This window comes from Seriola aureovittata, chromosome 4 (assembly GCF_021018895.1).
Source record: "Seriola aureovittata isolate HTS-2021-v1 ecotype China chromosome 4, ASM2101889v1, whole genome shotgun sequence".
NCBI classification, from domain to species: Eukaryota; Metazoa; Chordata; class Actinopteri; order Carangiformes; family Carangidae; genus Seriola; species Seriola aureovittata.
Genome location: NC_079367.1, coordinates 29,441,701 through 29,461,542, shown reverse-complemented (window position 1 = coordinate 29,461,542; position 19,842 = coordinate 29,441,701). Strand labels below are relative to the sequence as shown.

The 19,842-nt window shown below is 40.3% G+C and overlaps 1 protein-coding gene across 2 annotated transcripts; it reads right to left on the bottom strand.

Annotated features, from left to right (window-relative positions):
- Nucleotides 1-52: 52 nt before the first annotated feature.
- LOC130167426 (zinc finger protein 345-like) lies at nucleotides 53-14,339 on the bottom strand. Of its 2 annotated transcripts, none has more exons than XM_056373616.1 (6): nucleotides 13,725-14,339; nucleotides 11,828-12,029; nucleotides 10,722-11,200; nucleotides 6,753-6,816; nucleotides 3,579-4,344; nucleotides 53-2,209 (listed from the first exon to the last, which is right to left on the bottom strand). In XM_056373616.1, the coding sequence occupies exons 1-6, from the start codon at nucleotides 13,845-13,847 to the stop codon at nucleotides 1,420-1,422; spliced, it is 2,424 nt and encodes an 807-aa protein (XP_056229591.1). In that variant the 5' UTR covers nucleotides 13,848-14,339; the 3' UTR covers nucleotides 53-1,419. The 2 variants fall into 2 exon arrangements, with proteins under 2 accessions (XP_056229591.1, XP_056229592.1); XM_056373617.1 differs by having other exon boundaries at nucleotides 6,762-6,816.
- Nucleotides 14,340-19,842: the final 5,503 nt, after the last annotated feature.

Here is a 19,842-nt window from a genome sequence, read left to right as displayed (position 1 = left end):
AATATTTACATTAATATAAACCTTGAGTTTATAGTTGCAGACTTTCTCCAGCTTATTAAAATTAAACTTTATTTGCTTTAATCAAACTGTGGTAGTGTCATTTTTTGTCCTCTCATCCAAAACTAAATATTTAAAATCTGACAAACACGATGATAAATGTGTTAAAACACAAACATAACATAAACATGTTTAAATTCATGATTTGTCTCTTTCTTAAATCTTCACACACTATAACAAGTCAGTTATATTACATTTCATTGTATATTTTCTCGTTAATGTAGTTATTATCTCTTCATGATTATAAATGAGAAACAGTAAAACTACAACACTGGAGATGTGTGATTTTCTGCTATAAAAACCAAATGTTTTTATTTTCCATTCTGATCCTTTACATTTTCTGTACAAAATAAACACATTAGTTTATTTTTCAGATGGGCTGTATCAGTGTAGGACCTACTTGTGTCATTCAACCTTTAATATGATTTTTAAAAAAGCTCTGAAAACAAAATTCAGCTGAAACAAACATGGAAATGTGACATGAGGAAATATGAATGCAATAACAGATTCTATGAACAGTCACTTCACTCTGATCTTCAGTGTTTGGAAAAATGCATATGATCATCTTTTACTCCATCATCAGGTTCACTCTCCACCAATGACTGTATCTATCAAAATATAAATGTACCAATCAAATGTCTGGAAAAGCACCCAGGAGAAGTGGATCAGTCCAGGCAGCAGCTCGATTGCAGTACACTTGAGAAGGATGTCTATGAACCAAACTCCATTCTGAAAAAAAATTGTTTATTGCTGCATGAATGAAACAGGGTGCAAAGTGTTAATTTAGTAATTTTCAATTATTACAGATTTTCAGCAAAACGCAGCAACAGTTCTTGATGTCAGCTGTAGTGTGAGTGTTGAGCTCAGTTTACAGTAAACTCTTCAGAATCAGGGTGAAACCACAGACCAGTCATCCCTAAAAACAAGATGCTCAAACTATAAACTATTGTCCAGCCAAGGCTTTGTACTTCTGATCTCTAAAATCAGTTGTCAGTTTTTTTTTTTGTTTTTTTTAACATATTCAAAATAATAAATCCCTTAAAAAGGAACATGTTTGGATTGTTTCAGTTGGATATCAGAAACTTCACATCTGTGTATTGAATACTAGGAGGATGGATACACTGTTGTTGACCAAGACATAGTTTCAGCGGTGAGTCTGTGAGTCAGATCTGTTTCCAGTCTTGATGCTAAGCTAAGCTAACCACTGACTATGCACTGAACACAGACATGAGACTGACGTCGACCTGCACTTTTCTCTTAGAAACAAAGAGAAGATGAGTAGAACCTTACTGATTCTTACTGATTGTTTAATCTTTAATGACCTTTTTGATCCTTATTGAGTTCTAATAAAGATGTCATGTGTTACTGGTTTGTGAACTCCTGTGTCCAGGGGAACTCATCTCTGTGTTTTCCGCGCTTGCTGCAGGACTCGAGCGTGCTCAGACTGTCGTCTCCACAGCGGTGTTTCTTGAGCTGCCGGGAGTCAGAGAAGCCCTGTCTGCAGAGGTTGCACGAGTACAGCTTCACGCCGGTGTGGATCTGCATGTGAGACTTGAGCTGGTTGGACTGCCTGAACTTCCTACTGCACACCACACACTGGTAGGGTTTCTCTCCGGTGTGGACCAGCAGGTGGCGGTGGTAGTTCTGCGGCGTCCTGAACTCTTTCCCACACTGCTCACACCTGTGAGGTTTGACTCCAGTGTGCAGCAGCTGGTGCTGCTTCAGCTGCGACGAGAGCAGGAAACCTTTCTGACAGACGCTGCAGACGTACGGTCGGTCGCCACTGTGCTGCCTCATGTGGTACAGGTACAGGTGTCGCAGGTGGAAGGACTTTCCGCAGGTGTCGCAGGTGAACTCTTTGTTCTCTGCGTGGCTCTTCTCGTGCGTCCTCAGCGTGGTGCTGCTGCTGAAGCTCTTCAGACAGATTTTGCAGCTGAACAATTTGACCCCGGTCGGCCTCCGTCTCCCCTGCCCTGCATCCTTCCCTCCATCTTTACTGTCGTGAACAAGCTGCTGGTGTTTCTGCAGCTGACAGTTGTAGAAAAAAGTCTTCCCACACAGATCACACATGAATGGCTTTTCCACACCATGAACCAGCATGTGGGTCTTCAGAGCCCAGGTCCCTGTGAACCCCTCCCCACATTTATCACATCTGAGACACAAAGACAGAAACACAGGATGTTAAAGGTGGAAAGTGAGTGAGAGTGAGTTTGTTTCACAGAGTGTGAAACTGTAATCTTCTCTTTCCTGTCAGCTCTCTACACTCCACATTAACAGCAAACATACATTATAGAGAAATACATTTACAGATGGAATTAGTAAAATCTTTGACTGAAACCAACATCTCACACTTTTAAAGTCTTACGTCTTAAGGTCCAAAGTTTTGAAGTCTAAAGGTGTAAAGTCTAAAGTTTTAAAGTACAAAGTTATGAGGTCTAAAGTTTAAAAGTATTCGTTATTGCATCATTGATTTTCCACAATAAACAAAAGGTTGTGATATCAGAGCTGGAAGTGTAACCGCTGATAATTTTCAGTTCTTTTCGGCACAGACTGACTGACTGACTGACTGACTGACTGACTGACTGACTGACTGCACTTCTACCACTTCTCAGTGGAGTGCCGAGCCACAGTCTACCAAGCCGCTCTAAGACTGTCTTGCTCTTTTGCGCTCACGGCTGCCATGGCCTTGTCACTGTGTCTGGTGAATGGGTCTTCTATCCAACTCTACTGTGCATCTGGGATGGGAAAGTATTCGCACAGCTGGGTCTTTAAACCTTGCAGGTGCTCTTTAATAGCTTTGGTCACGGTGATGGGAAGCTGAATCTTTTCCTTTGACTCAAAATCTGTCTCTCTTAACCCACAGCTCCAGTCTTCTAATGGTTGCTTTGACTTTATTCTGGACATTAAATATGTTCACTGCTGTTCCCTGGAGGCCGAGGTTAAGTCCATTTAAGTGGCTGAAAGTATCGGCCAGGTAACCCAATATAGCAAACCACTCAAAATCTCTGAAGCAATGTGCCAGTTCAAACTTTGTGTCCAGAAAAAAAACCTGCATCTCATCACATAACTCAAAAAGTCAACTTCTTCTTTTTCGTTTGACAGGGAGAGGTCATTTGTTGATTCACCATCTGTCTCTTAACTCTCTTTCCATTTAATTCTTCCTGTTGCAAACCAGCTATCCATTTTTATTCTCCATTTTTTTTTCATGGATGTGACCTTATAGTGCGCAATCAGACTGAGATAGCAAACAAGTACAGGTGGGGTCCGTCAGCAAAGTGGTCAGGTCAGCCACAACATTAAAGTTCTAATCACTGGCTCATCAACAGGAAAAACAAAACACAAATACCAAAAACAAAACAAAAACAATGAAAGGAGTTTTTAAAAATGTTTTTAAAGATTATTCAGTTTTAAAACATTTACATCCACCTCCATTGTGTGTTAAGTTGTGTTGTGTCATGTTGGTTGCTGTGAGCACCTGAAGGGTTTCCCTCCATTGTGTTGTGTTGTGTTGTTGTGAGTACCTGAAGGGTTTCTCTCCGTTGTGGAGGCGCAGGTGTCTCTGGAAGTTGTACTTTAGTCCGAAGCTCAGCCCACAGGTCTGACACATGAAGGGTTTCTCTCCGGAATGAACCACTCGGTGCTGAAGCAGACCCATCCTACACTTGAAGGCCTTGTCGCATTCGCTGCATTTGAAGGGCCGCTCCTCTGAGTGTGACCTCTTGTGGACGCGCAGGTTGCTGGCAGTGGAGAAGCTCTTCCCGCAGGTCTGGCAGGGGTACGGCCGGGCACCAGTGTGGACCGTCTGGTGCTCTCGGAGGCTCTTCTTCCTGGTGAAACTCTTCCCACAGACGTCGCACATGAAGGGCTTGACTTTGGCATGCGACACCTCATGATAGCGGAGGGCGCTGGAGGTGGTGAAGGTGCGGTCGCAGGTGTTGCACTTAAGCGGCGTCTTTTCATGGCGATGAGATGCCTGGTGGACTCGGAGCTGCCGCAGCAGTCTGAACTTCCTGTCACATTGGTTGCAGCGCAGCAGCTTGTCGGGGTCGTTCTCCTGAGCCTCTCTCAGCTGGTGGCTCAGCTGGTGTTTCTGCAGAGTCTTGGCCTTGTAGAAACCCTTATCACAGGAGCTGCAGGGGAAAGGTTTGAGGTGGCAGGACACATGTTTCCTCAGCTGGTGTTTCTGGTGGAAACCTTTGTTACAGAGCTCGCAGAAAAACCTCTTCTCTTTATACAACTCCCGCCTTTTCCTCCTCTCCACCTCCTTCTGCTCCTCCTCACTCAGACCTGCAGAGAAACAGGATTTACATTAAAACACACTCAGAGCCAGGAAACAATAATTAAAACATCACCATAAACAAAACCTGGTTCATTTCTATCAGTTCACTATTGAAAATGTTACTTTAATCACCCCCCACCTGGATGAGATACACTCATTGATCACTTTATTAGGAACACCGTACTAACACTGGGTAGTTCCTCAGTTCTTCATGTCATGGATCCAGCAGATTTTGGAACTTTCCTCTGAGACTCTGCTCCATGTTGACATGATGCATCACATCATTTCATTCATGCTGCCAATCTGTTCTACCACATCCCAAAGGTGTTCTACTGGATTCACGTCTGGAGAGTGGGTGGGTGGGTGTGGTGTGGGGGTCTTCTGCTGTTGTAGTCCATCCACCTCAAGGTTGGACGTGTTGTTCACTCTGAAGCTTTTCTGCTCTCAACAGTTGTTGTCTCTTATCAACACAGAGCTGCTGCTCACTGGATGCTTTTGTTGTTGCTCCATTTTGAATAAAAACTCTAGCGGCTGTTGTGAGTGAAAATCCAGGAGATCAGCAGTGTCAGAAACACTCAGACCAGTGTCTGACACCAACAATCATGTCAAAGTCACTGTGGCACATTTTTCCTCGTAAGGAAGCTCCTCACATTGATCTGCTTCTGCCACGATTGGCTGCCTGGATAATTACACAAATACGCAGATGTACAGGTGTTCCTAATAAAGTGCTTCACAGGAGTGTTGGTGCCCCTCTAACAATAACTTGATTTCTTCACCTGACTTCTGTGAACCTTTTAAGATATTTTTTTTCTTTATTAAAATAAAAAACAAACAAAAAACAAATCAGATCGCAGACTGACAGCACCCGCCTTCACAATTCACCTGTCCCGTACTTCACCTTCATCTCGCCCTTTGGATGTGGTGCCTGCAAGATTACTGAAGGAGACTGTGCTGACTATTGGTCCTTCCATTTTATCAAGTGTAAACAGACTCTGTCCCTGCCTATTTTAAAAACTGTTCATATCAAACCTCTCATTAAAAAACCCAAACTTGGATCCTACCACTCTGGAGAAAGTGTTGTGTTCAAACAGTTACAGTTAAATACATTTAACAAATAATAATCTATTTGAAATATTCCAGTCTGGCTTCTGATCATTCCACAGTACTGAGACAACTATCCTTAAAGTTTGTAATGACCTTCTATTGACTGAAGATGAAGGTGATTGTTCGATCTTAGTTTAAACATCATTTTCCACAGAAGACCACAACATACCCATCGACAAATTGGAGAAGTGGGTAGGAATCACGTCCTCTCTATCTAACAGATGCTTCTCTGTCGATGGCTGGCTCTGTCTCATCCTCTGCCAACGTACCCTACGGTTTAGTCCTCACTCAAATCTTGGAGTAATCTCTTGAGTTTCGAACCCGAGGTGAGGAAAGTTGTGCAGCAGTTTTTATCATATACAGCCAAGGTTAAGTTTTTCATTTTATCCCCAGATCTGGAGAAACTCATCCGTGCTTTTATTTCATCCCACCTCGACTAATGTAACTGCATCAACTCAGTCAGAAAGTCTGAGACCCTCTGGTAGTTCAGTTAGCCAATCCAAGGTCTAGGTGGAAAACCAAAGGAGACGGGGCTTTTGCTGTCAGGGCCTGTAAACTTTGGAACAGTCTTGTTAGGTTTTATTTCACTTGTTTCTTTATAAATATACCTGGTTTTCTCAAACCCACTGAGGAGTCTAGGTTGACCAAGTTTTGATTGGTCAGTTGGTCCCAGTTAAAAAAAAAAAAAAAAAAAAAATCAAACTGCACAGGAAGTGGCACAGTCACAGACATTGTTTACACAGCTGGTCTCTTTGGATATTAGATTGTGATGACATGTCAGCAGGAAATCCAAAGTGTGGATAACTGAGAGGCTACAGAACGACGAGAGAGGGTGACACACAAACTCTCACACTCCCACTACAGGGTTTTTGTTACAAGTTCACAGGTCTGATAATTGTGTGATATTTTGAAACATATCACTCTCAGACTGGTGGTTATTGCGACACATTCAGAATCATTACAGCCTTGCTGGTGTTGTTTACAGGCACAAGCTTGTAAAATATGTATTTTAAAAGGCTCATTATTAAGTTTTTGTATTTCTCTACAATGTAGCTTAGTGTTAGCATGCTACATATAACATTTTCTCAGCCCTGGACTTGAACACTTCTCTGATGCTCCCACAAATTCACGTTTAAATAAATAAATTAATATCATAAATGTGCGACGACCAGTCTACTAACATCTTGAACTAATGACCACCAGTTGACCAGAAAAATCTTTGGTCGGGTTCAGCACAAGAAGAGAAATACATCTAGTTTTGAGACCCTCTGAATCCCACTCAGTAAAATGTGATGTCCTCTCAGACTCTTACCTGTCTCACCTGGTTGACTCTTTTCACCTTTCTCTTCAACAGTTTCCATCTTCATCTCTGACTCCTGAAAACAGAACAGCAGTGACTCTACTGTTACAGGTCTTAAACACTAATCACACAAACATAAGTCCTGTTTTATAAACTTCAACCACTTTGTTTATCACATCTGTTACAGTTGCAGTAACAAAGACAGAGCATGAACCATTGATTATTGAATGGTGATCAACAGTAGGTTCATAAACATGGACTGATCATTATTATTTATCATATCATTTATTTATATATGATAATCAAGATTACATTTTTCCCAGAGCGTTGCCGTCGGGAAGTTTCCTTCTCTGGGATACAAAGGTATGGGGTCAGAATCCAGACAACTGACATTCTTCTTTGGAAACAATTTAGAAATTCTTTCATTAGCCATCCAAATCCTTGCAAGCTGCTGTGAGTCTGTTCACACCTGAAGGTCTAGTTCTTATCATCAGAGCAAAGCACCTCCTCTCCTGACACCCTAACATGTCTCACTAGCTCTTACTATGAACTTTCACTGCACTTCTTTACCTGATCTCCTTCACTTACTGAATAGATGTAGTACTTAGTACTTACACCAATGTTTCTACTGCTCTGAAGCTTTGGTGATGTCCCTCACTGTGAGTAACTTTGAATATATGAGTCTGTTGAATCAGTAACTGCTAAATCATTTAAAGGTCACTATGGCTGATATGATTTGTTGATTGACAAAAAATAAATACTATAATAATGAATTAAAAAAAAAAAAATCTCTGGTGTCACTAAAGTGATTTCAATGTGTCACCTTGAACTGTGATCAGCATTTCTCACTATTCTGACATTTTACAGACTAAACCATTCATCATTTAATCAAGGCAGATTGATCAATACCTATATTAATCAGGTCACCTGATTCCCTCTCTCAGTAACAACTTTGCTGGTATTTAAATAACATTAAAGTCTCATACAGATGCTATTATTTTGTTTTTCGGTCCATGTGAATCCAAGCCCTCACTTCCTGCTGATTTTTCACATTAAGAGCATCCCAGGAAAAGGGACAGCTAATGCCCTTTGAGCCACAGACATTGTCCCTCCTGGACAACCTGTACTATGAAGCCTGTTATCAAGTGGCTCAGTTAACCCTGGGTTTACCTGTCCGGTTACGAGCGCGTTCCTGTGAAAGAGTCAGTTGTTAATTATAGTAAGTTCTTAATATGTCTGAGAAGACATGCTAATACTTGCCGGTAAATTTGGTTGTAGCAACGTCCAAAAGTGATAATCAACAAGCTGAAATGTGAACCATATAATTAAATAACTGTAATAAAAAAAATATTTCTACATCTAAATATAATGACTCTTAAAGTCAGAGTAAAAATATATTGTACATAAGTGCAAGAATTATCATTACGTTTGAGTATTTTCGCTCTTTTGTCTGATGATGAACAAACTGTTATGAACATGTGAAGCAGAGAGAACATTTAAAGTTAATGTCAGACTGTTTCTGCTGCAGAGAGGAGAGAAAGAGAAGAGGAGAGGACTAGTTGATGTCTGATGAGTCAGCCCATCTGAAATGTTAATTTTTAATCATGGAAATAATTAACAGCGTGTGGTTTTTATTTCCAGTTGTGGTCACAGAGTCTCCTCATGCTATTATGAAAAAGAGAGTAAAAGCTTCATCACTGTCAGGAATCCTGTCGGATTAAAGAATATCTGTTCAATTAAAATGAAGCTATAATAGTAATTATATAAGCTATTTATTTAGCGTGATAAACACTCAGTGCTTTTTCTTTTTTTTTTTTAGAAGCTTTGTTTTAAAACTAGAGAGGACACATGGAAACCTCATACAGGAAAACTATTCCACTGATTTTTTACATTTTATATCTATAACTCGTTTATATTGATCACTTTATTGTAAACTCTTTTGTCCCCTCTTCTGTACTACAAAGAAGGATTTGAGGTTATCGAGGTCACTTCAGGTTTAACTGTGGATTTTCAGTCCTATGATGGGGGTTCACTTGTTACCGGAGTAAATCACCATGGTAACTTACGCTGAACTCCTAACCTGCTCTGACACAGGTTAACCTAGAGGATCAGATCAAAACCTGTCAACAGCCAAACTACTGACCAATCAGATACCTGGAAAAACTGAGCCTACAATCCTACAGGATCCTGACAGGGACAAAAGACTTTACAATAAAGTGATAAATAATAACAAGTAGCAGATATTTATGTAAATCAGTGGAATCGTTTTGCTGTTCCAGACCTTACATGTGTCCACTCTGGTTTTAAAACAGAGCTTCTAACAAACAGAGGAGAGTTTATCACTCTAAATAAATACATAATATCTATTATTGCTTCATTTTAATTGTAAAATATTCTTCAATCCGACAGGATTCCTGACTGTATTGATGCTCTTACTCTTCTTCCATCACCGCAGCTGATGATAGAAGAAGACTCTGATGATAGGTGGAAATAAAAACTAAACCTCTGATGTCTGATAAGAACAATGATCCGCATCCTGTTGAATATTTCCCATGATTTTAAATTTGATTTATAATTTTTAAACATTTCAGTCAGGCTGACTCATCAGACATCAACTACTCCTCTTTCTCTCCTCTCTGCAGCAGAAACGGTCTGACATTAACTTTAACTGTTTTATCTGCATCTCATGTTCATAATAGTTTGTTCATCATCAGACCGAAGAGAAAATACTGAGTAAGAAACTTAATAATTCATCCACCTATTTACAATATATCCTTAATCTGACTTTAATAGTCATATTTACAAATATTTCCTTTATCCTAGTTATGTGATAACACATTTCACCTTGTTGACTATAACTTTTTGATGTGGTTATAACCGAACTTACCCTCGTATCAGCGTTTCTTCTAATATGATATTGAGTACTCAATATATGGTTGTGACGATGCTGCTTATAATTAACAACTCCGCCTCTTTCACATGAACGCGCTCGTAACCGGACAGGTAAACCCAGGGTTAACTGAGCCAGGTGATAACCTGCTTCGTAGTACAGGTTGTCAGGACGGTCAATGTTAGGTTCACTTAAGTCACATAACTGAAAGGAATCCTGGGTATGTTGATCTTGCTTCGTAGTACAGAGGCATGTACTACGAAGCAAGTTCAACATCTCCATGATTATAAATGAACATTTCAGTCAGATGTAATTCAGTCTTTTCTTTTCTCCTCTCTGCTTTGGCAGCAGAAACAGGCTAGCATTGTTTTTACCTGCATCACATGTTCATAATAGTTTGTTCATCATCAGACAAAGAGCGAAAATATTCACTCAGTAATTAAGGAAGTAACTTAATGATAATTCATGCACTTATTTACAGTATATACTCGGTTTGACTTTATTGATTGGAAAATATTTCTAACGTGTCTTTTTATTCCACTCGTGATCATATTGTCCACATTTCAATTTTTTTTTATATCACTTTAACCTCTGTGTAACCGCTAATTTACTGCCAGGTATCAGCGTTTCTTTTCATATCATATTAATAATTTATTCATGGTTCTGATGATGTTGCTTATTATTAAAACTCTCCCTCTGTCACATGAACAAGTTTGTAGCAGGACAGGCAAACCCAGGGTTAACGAAGCCAGGTGATAACCAACTTAGTAGTACAGGTTATCCAGGACAGTCAATGTTGGGTTCAGTGAAGCCAGTTAAGTAAAAGTTATCCTGGTTATGTTGAACTTGCTTCGAAGTGCAGGCCTCAGGTGAGACAACAGGTAAACCTGGAGGACCTGAGCAACTCACATGAACAGAAAATAAAGCAGATGGGGTCAAAACTCAATATAAAGCTGAGTATGATGATAACGTAATTAACCAACAGGTGCAGCTTCATGAGTTGAACCTGTGTAAGAATATTTAAATCTTATAAGTGTGACACTGTTGTATTGTATTGAACAATATCGATCAGTACTGATTATCTGACTTACATCCACAGCTGGTTCTTCTTCATGTGTGGGCAGGTACTCACTGACTGTCACTGATACACCTGTGAGCTCACTGGTTAGCTGATCATTAACCACAGGAAGTGATGTCATGTGTGACTGGATCGAATCTGGTGATCCATCAGCGTCTGTGGAGATCTGAATCGATTCTAAAACCACTTGAGTCTCAATGTCAGCCAGACCTTGACCAGGGGGATGGTCTGGTTTCTCCTGCAGCACCTGGGGGCAGGTGCTGCTCTGCCCTGCGATAGGTCCGGGAAGCGGCTGGCTCTGTCCTACAATTGGTCCAGGGAGTGGCTGGCTCTGCCCTGCGATTGGTCCGGGGAGCGGCTGGCTGATGATGACCAAAGGGACCTGAGGGCTGCTGCTGCTGTGTGTGGGTTTGGTGGAATTTAGGATGGCCATGGCAAGAGCTGCAGGGTTCGCAGCTTGCTGCTTGATGTCCAGTGACAGAGAGGGGCCACCTGTAAGATTCAGTTCATCAGGAAATACAGTCAGATAATGCATTATGTCAAATTCAATTTCAGAATAAAAGTCAGATGATTACTATGTCAGATTTAATTTCAGAATAAAAGTTAGATGATAAATATGTAAGATGATGTGAAGGAAAATTATGAGTTTTACATTTTGTTTACACTGGGCTGTTAAAAGTAATAAGGTCTGTTTTCACTGTGTCTGTATTCTGGGGATAAATTCACAAAGTTCAGTTAGTTGAAAGCTCTGAAATAAAGTAAGTTAACCTTTGGCCTTAGGTTATTAACATGTGATGCATGTGATTCATGTTGAACTGAGCATAATAATATAAATAGAAATATATATTGAATATTGAATGTGTATATATGCATATCGCAAATTGTGATTTTTTTTACACTATCTTCTTAATAGTTGTGTTCATCGATCTATCTACCTTATATTAAAAATAATAAAGGTGCACATTTTAATATCTATCTAATGAATGTTTAAAGTGTTATATACTGTTATATAATAGTCATTCATATTTCCTTGGAAATTTCTGACAGTGATGCTTCAGAAATATCCCCCCCCTCTCATGTTATGATACGTTCAGGCTCTCTGATGTCTAGATCACTGACCTGCTGGCTTGATCTTATAATGTGTCTGAGTTTGGTTCTTCTTGGAGTTGTTCTGGTTTTTAATTTCAGACTCCAGCCGTTTCACTTCGTCCTTCAGAGCTTCGGTTTCCTTCTCTAAATTCATGTACAGCTCTCTGAAAACTCCACAGATTTTACGAACTGCCTCTTTGGACATTACGTTAAGGACGGCGGTCAGCTGAATCTGTAAGAGACAAGACATGAGGTTTAAAAATAAAGTCTGTTCTGTGTTTTACCTCTGTATCTCTGGATATAGTATCAACCAATCAACTGTTAATCTGAAAAACACAGTGCCGCCACAGCGCCACGCTAGGTGCCTTTATTGCCATTATCTTTGTAATAATGTGACTGTCGAATAGGAACAAGTAAACTCTCCATATCCATTGTACACACACAAGAGACAACAATAGAGAGGTGAGGAGAGGGAAGTCAAGCTGCTAAGGGAGCTGGGAAGACAAAACAGCCTTTTCTCTGGAAGAAGTGCTTTTTCAGAGGTGGCGAGGCTGGAGATAGAACAGGAGCCACATCGATGCATGCCAGCACATGCCTGGCTGCTGGCTGCAAGGACGCACATAGAGAATAATAAGAGCAGCTGTTATGACTCACGCCATTCATTAGCAGTGTGTGTTGGCCTTTTCAAACGAAACGTGTTTTCATCTAAATTCTCCCCAAGGTTCATTTTTATAATCTAGACCTGCTCTCAAACATGAACCAAGCTACAGCTGAAACTATCAGTCAATCAAGTCATAGTCATCAGGTCATAGTCTACAATTAACTCACGGCCCACTTGAAAATGTCAAATATGTTGGCGGCCTACATTTCTGCTGTTGTTGACAGGTGATGGTAGCAACACTTAAGAACAGAATTTATAAATATTAAACTGTGATTAAGTGATGGATCATCTCTAGCACTGTCACCGCCTCCACAGGTGAAAGTATTTACCAACTGACATCAGCGTGTTTTTTGATCCTTCATTGCTAAGTAGACCTGTTAACTCTTTGCCTTATAACTCAGGTATGGCAGCAACTCGAAGGTAAATCAGCACTGTGTATTTGCCTTTACTTGTGTGTGCATGTTGATGTGTGGTTCTTTGCGTTTATAATTGTGAGGACAAATTTGGTAAAAAACTGTTATAGTGAGGTCATTTTGATGGGTCCTGTCAACTCTAAAGGGCTGTTGCACGGTCAAGATTTGGCAGTACCTAACAACACCCACATATACATTGACAGACACAAAAATACTATCACCACCTTATGGATATTAACTGTAAGTGTCTCAACTTGGCAACAGCTATTTGGAGACTCTATGTTAGACGGCTCTACTGCCACGAAGACCAATACACACAGGCACATTCAATATGTCTTCAGGAATTTTCTAGTTATTGAACTACAACCTGTCTAACGCCTCAGGTCTTTTATTCTGAAGATCAAAGACCAGAAATCGTATCATTCGCTTATTCTCAATTTCTTTCTGTCACTTTCTTAGTATCAATGTGATGTTGATTGTTAATAATAATCAGCTCCACGTGTTTATATTCAGTAAGTTTCCACATTACAAAGCCTCCTTCACTTTTGTTAATTCTGTTTTTAAAAAACCTGTTTGATGTTGTCTAACACAAGATGGCAACCGACACTTTTTATAAGGTTCTTAGTTACAAAGTTATGAACAGCAAAGTTATGTTGTCTGTTCAGTTTTACTTAAGTTCACACCGTAAAGTAATTTCCACGCTAAATGACACATTAACGCGATGTTTGCGGTTGTAACCGTTACAACCAAAGGAGGAAGTGACGGCGGATTTTCCTCCGAAGTTCGAGCACTCTCAGATGACCTACCCCCGTCTCCTCTAAACTGGCTATTTTGTTTTACCATCCGTCCTCACCCGGGTGTTTTCGCCGTCGGTCCCGCGTTGTCCAAGTCTCTGCTGCCATACGGAGACCACAGCCTCCACCGCCGCCTCCATTATCAGCTCCGTCTGCCCAGAGAAAGTTCTCACCGCCGCCATGTTGGTCCGTCCCGTCCCGACGAACAACAACACTGGGTTTAACAGTTGGTCCGGTCAGGGCTTAGCGGTGTGTCCGTCAATGTAGGAGAAAGTGTGGAAGCCAAATGGTCAGGATATTAGTCGGCTGTCTTGGTTTACATCCGGTTCACCGCCGTTATTTCTTGCTCTTGTTCTTGTTCTTGTTCTTTTTTTCTTCTTCCTCTTCTTCTTCTTCTTCTTCTTGAGTTTCCGGGGGATTAGATGCCTCGCGGCACATTGCTGCCTCTCACAGGTTGTGATTAGATTGCAGATCGGAATTAATTTCTAATCCTGTTGCAGTGATGACTTCAAATACTGCCTTCACAACTATTGATTCTCAGTGAGACTCAGCTCCTCAATATAACAGTCTTTAGGGTTAGGGTTGCTACTGTGGTGTAATGTAATCAGTGTGCATTTAACTTGTGAAGGATGTCACGAGGGACGGGACTTCCAATTGGGAGTCATGTATGTTATGGTTCATCTGCCAAGAGTTCAAGTAAAAGTTCAGGGCCTGTATATATATTAAGGCTAAAAGTAGCTCCTACCTTGCTGATTTAGGAGAAACTCCTAAATGTTGTCATGGTACGCTTTTTGACTTGCTTGTCTTGATTCCACTTTCTTTTTTAAGTCTGGGTGTATGAGATCCCATATACACCTCAACTTCCTACCCATCATTGTCTCAAGAGGTGCCAGTCCAGTTGTTGACTGCTTTTTTTCATTATCTCTTTGAAAGTTTGTACAGCTCTTTCAGCCAAGGATGGATGAGGGGTGGTACGGTGCTGATGTGACATGTGTGATTCCATTTCGTGTCATGAACTCTTTGATTTTTTCACTGACAAAATACTGTGCATTGTCAGACATAATCATCTCCGGGATACCATGTGTACTGGAACTATTTCTTAGACAGTTTATTGTGGCTGCTAATGTAGCTGAGGTCACCGGGAATACTTTGCATGTGCATCCACAATCACTAAGAACATTTTACCCATAAAAGTACCTGCATGATCGATGGGGAGTCTTTTCACCGGCTTCTCTGGCCATTCCCACGGGTGCAGTGGTGCACACGCAGGTGCCTGTCTGTGTTCTTGGCATGTGGTGCATGACTTCACCTGGTTCTTGTACTACTATGTGGGCTCCCCAGAGCACACAGCCATCCTGGACACTCAGATTCATATTGTCTTTGTCTATAAGACATAAAGGCACTGTCCTGGTTATTTGGCCATCCTCTCATGACATACTCTGGAGAGTATGGGATCTTTAGTTATGATGTTATGATGTAATTAATGGTCTCTGTTCCTGGTCTAACATTAACACATGCTCCTCTGGTGATGGACCAATAGGTGTCCCTGGAAGTGGGAGGCAGCTAAGAGCATCAGCATTACCATTGTCTTTACCTGCTCTCTACATGATAACAGTCATTTGCTCTTAACAGTATAGCCCACCTCATTATCCTCTGTGATGCCATCGGTGGTACAGCTTTCATCTCATGGGTTTATAGGTTTCTCCACTTCATTGGACGTATGATGAGCTATTACTGCTCCCACTCCATATGGGGAGGCATCACACGAGAGTATCAGTTCTTTTCTTTCATCACAGTGCACTAACATGAGTAGGTGTTTCACACTTTGTTCCATGTTGCACGTTCCACACATCCCATCCTCATACCAGCCCACAGTGCTCCAGTCTCAGTCATAACCACAGTTTGTCTTCTCTCTTTGTCTAGATAATAATGTTCTTTCTTTACACTGCTCTATTAAGTAATATCGCCCCTTCTTTTCCTTTTTTATTTCAAATGTTTCTTCTGTTCAGTGTTTGTTTTGTTTTCTCAGTGATAAGCCAATGATAGGAACTTGCAATTTTGTTTGCTATCTCAGTCTGGTTGCTCGCTAACAGATCACATGCATGGCAAAAACTGGAGAATCAAAATGGGTAGCTGTTTTGCAACAGCAAGAATTAAATGGAAAGAAAGTTAAGAGATAGATGGTGGATCGACAAATGACCTCACTCCCTTCAAACAAAAAAGAAAAAGTTGACTTTTTGATGAGGTGATGAGATGCGGGTGTTTTTTTCTTTTGACACAAAGTTTGAACTGGCACATTGCTTCAGTGATTTTGAGTGGTTGGCTACAATGAGTCACCTGGCATTTTCAGCCACTTATATAGACTTAACCTCGGCCTCCAGGGAACAGCAGTGAACATGTTGGATGTCCAGAATAAAGTTACCAAAGCTATCAAAGAGAACCTTCAAGGTTCGAAGACCCAGCTGCGCCAACTGTACTGCCCATCTAGGATGGAAAACCCATTCGCCAGACACTGACAAAGCCCTTGCAGCCCGGAGTGCGAAAGAGCAAGACAGTCTTGTGGATCTGTCCTGTACAGAAAAGGATTAGTGCCACATGTGGAAAAAATCTTTAGAATTCTGTGGTGATGATGATTATGATTGTAATAGCTGGACTACATGTATCCTTGTTTCCCCTATAATTAAATGTGAGGTGCATATCATTTCAGAGTCCACAATAGAGCTATTGTTCAAAGTATTCATAATATAAGAGTCACAAACATCACACTGTGCCTTGCTGAAAAGCAGTAGGTTATTGACGTTGATCAGAAGTCACAGTTACATGCCTAATTGTCAGTGAACTCCATGCAACCAGAATGAATATGCTAGATCAAACTATATTCATCCGCATGGGTTGTGTTGCAGCAGAAAAATTGTAGTTTTCAGAAAAAGGAAACATATCTAAACACAAGTAGAACTTAAATTAAGCAATAAAAGGAATGTGACATGTCGTGTTGAAATTAACAGGAGACATTACATGACTTCATTTTAATATAAATACATGAAGAGGAATTTAACTCCTTAGAATCAATTAGCCTGTCAATTTGTTTTTTGAACCACAAGCATATAAAATTTAAAGCATTTTTTATGCATGCTTAATTGTGTGTACTAAGTGGAGGCAGAATCCACACAACGGGCACACAGGAGGCTCTGTGTCAGAGCTCACACTGAAAATATCATGTAAATGACATGATTGTCACACAAGAGTTAATTCCTGTTTCCAGTACGTGGCCCTGTGAATATTAATATTGCTATGCAGATGTCTACAGTGTGAGGCTGTCAATTATAGAGTTAAAACCACTGAAGATATTGGATTTTTGCTTGCAGTGTCAAACTCGTCCACCAGGTGGAGGCAGAGACCACGCAGTGAATACACATGTTTCAGTGTAATCCCTGCCAGAATCACAGGACACCATGTATGTTAACAGGAAAGCATCATCTAGGTGTGAAGCATACTCTGACCATGTTTGGAGAAAGTATGTCAGAATTATAACCACTTCCTTTTTCAGAATTGTGCATATTACCATGAGGGGTTTCCATGAGTATTACCAAATATGAGCATGGATATGTGTTCAGGGTGGGCCTCTTGTCAGACCTATTATATTTGGGGGCAGTTTGGAACATGATGAAAACTCAAAAGCTCTTGACTATATTATTGCACCAGTCAGAAGATGAGGATAAACCACCAATGATCTTGAAAATAGGTTTCAGTTCGATTAACACAGAGGCTTCTCCTGCTTTGAAAGTGTGTAGAATGGAATAAAATAGATCATATTAGTTTCAATTGCAATTTTGATTTTTGTTCTATTATTGTACTGAGCCCTGCAGATTGCTTAACCTAAACATTATTTATGCAATGTGTACTTTTAAGAAAATGATTGCCTTTTCTTTTCTTTCTCTCTCTGTGCAGATTGACAATTACATCATTGTGCTGATGGATGATGCAGCTCTAAAGCGAAAGCAAGGGCTTTCAGAAAAACGTTGGGAAAATGAAAGTCAGAAAGGAAAGTGGCAAGGAAAATACATCACATGCGGTTCATCTTTCTGTTACTAATACAAATGATTAATTCTTCACATTTTTAAGGCATTTTATTCCCACTTCCACCTATAGTGGTAAATCATTTGGCTTTCAAGTGTTCAATATGTTTCAGTTATCAGCTTTGACAACTAACTGACTTCAGCTCATCCAGTTTAACATTTTGGCATCAAATTTTTTGAAGCACTATACTTTTTAGGCATTTTAACTTTAAACTTAGATGTTTTTCTGGTTTGTACATTTTGTAATTTTTTTTTTTTTTCTAGTTTTATGCTGTTTGTTAAACATTTCATCAGAAATTCAGGTCTTTTTCAACCATTTTATGCTATTCAACCTCCAGCTTAAAATTTCTGCTTTTAATCTTCAGCAGTTGCTTCAGCTTCTTCAGCAATCTCATTCAGCTCTCAGCTTTCACACGCATTTTCAGCAGGAAATGCATTTTCTAGTTATTCTTATACTTCCACCTTTCTATGGTCTCTAACTACTCCTTCACACTTTATCCTACAAAAACGTTCAATTACCAAAACGTTCGGCTTTTGCTGTAGATTTTTGGATGTATTCAACTTTTTGATACTATTTACAATTTTATAAATATTGAAGTTTTATGAGTTTTTGTGCCATTCAAATGAATGGAGACCATGTTCAAATCCTTGAAATCTTCAGCCTCTTTAAACTTTAACTACCTCAGCATACCTTCAGCTACAGACAGCTCAACATTTAAACTGTAGACAAGCCTTTCAGCTATTAAGCTTGTATTCAACTTTTTGATATCGTCAAGAGTTTTTTAAATTATCACTTTTAGTTTTAAGCTTTCTTCTGATCATTTTTGAGTTTATAATGGGTGTGTATTGCACGAAATGTTCGTGGCTAGAGTGGATGACATCATCGCTGTAGTGGGAGAAGCTCAAGAACTCCTCTGAGAAAATTCTGTTTAACTCGTCATCACGGCCACATATTTCAATCTTCACAAAGGTCTGGTGCCGCTCATGGTCCGCTCATGGTCCTGATAGGTGTTACCGTTTTCTCACAGATAGCAGTTGTTTGAAAGGTTCGCCGAGCCAATCTCACACTCTGATCTGTGTCACTTCTGTGTCTTTCAGCTAGACACAGGAGTCCGAACCAGCACATAAGAGGCACACACACACACACACACACACACACACACACACACACACACAAACAGGCGAGTGCCACAAACACAGTATCCAGGCAGAAATGAATAAAGCTGATTCTTATTGGCTAATTAGACTCATTAACTCTTACCCTTATTACTCTCAAGTATGAGAGCATGTATGTGTGTGTGTTCATGTCACATGTTCCTCTGAGCTCTGTCTTCCAGCTGCACACAGATAACAATATATAACAGAGTTGACTGATTTTACTGTTATATGTAAAGTATAAACAAGTGTAAAATGTAAAGTAAAGTACATATAGTACATTATTTTAAAAATCTTAGCAGCTTAAAGTCTGAAAATACTTGAAATGTTAAATATAAATATCTTAAGTTTAATGGAGAATATAATTTCAATGTTTTCTTTTCTTTCTTTACTTGAATGATGTAAATTATAAAAAAATTCCTCCTTTCATTCGCCCCCAGGATCTTAGTCATTCTCAACCACTTTAGGAGGCGTCTTCGATTCTGACCGTGGGACTTCCAGCCCGTACTCATTGCAGATGTTCCTGTACACTATGGCAGCCACTTGGTTATGGCATCCCATGTACGCTGTTCCTGCCTGCATCTTACACCCTGCTATTATGTGCTGGACTGTCTCAGGAGCATCTTTGCACAGCCTGAACCTGGGGTCCTGCCTGGTGTGGTAGACCCCTCCTCTATTGATCTTGTACTAAGTGCCTGCTCTTGTGCTGCCATGATTAGTGCTTCTGTGCTTGTCTTTCAATCCTTTTCCAGCCACAGGTAGGATTTCTTTCATCTATCCCTCCATGATGGTCCATCCTTCACTTATAGCTCATCTTCAGGGGGCATCTTCCTGAGGTATTCCTGGATCTTGGTTGTTTCATCCTGGACAGTGGCTCTGATGCTCACCAGTGTCGGCCTTCCTGGCTCCGCTTAGTGTGAAGTCACAGGGTGCAAGACGGATGACA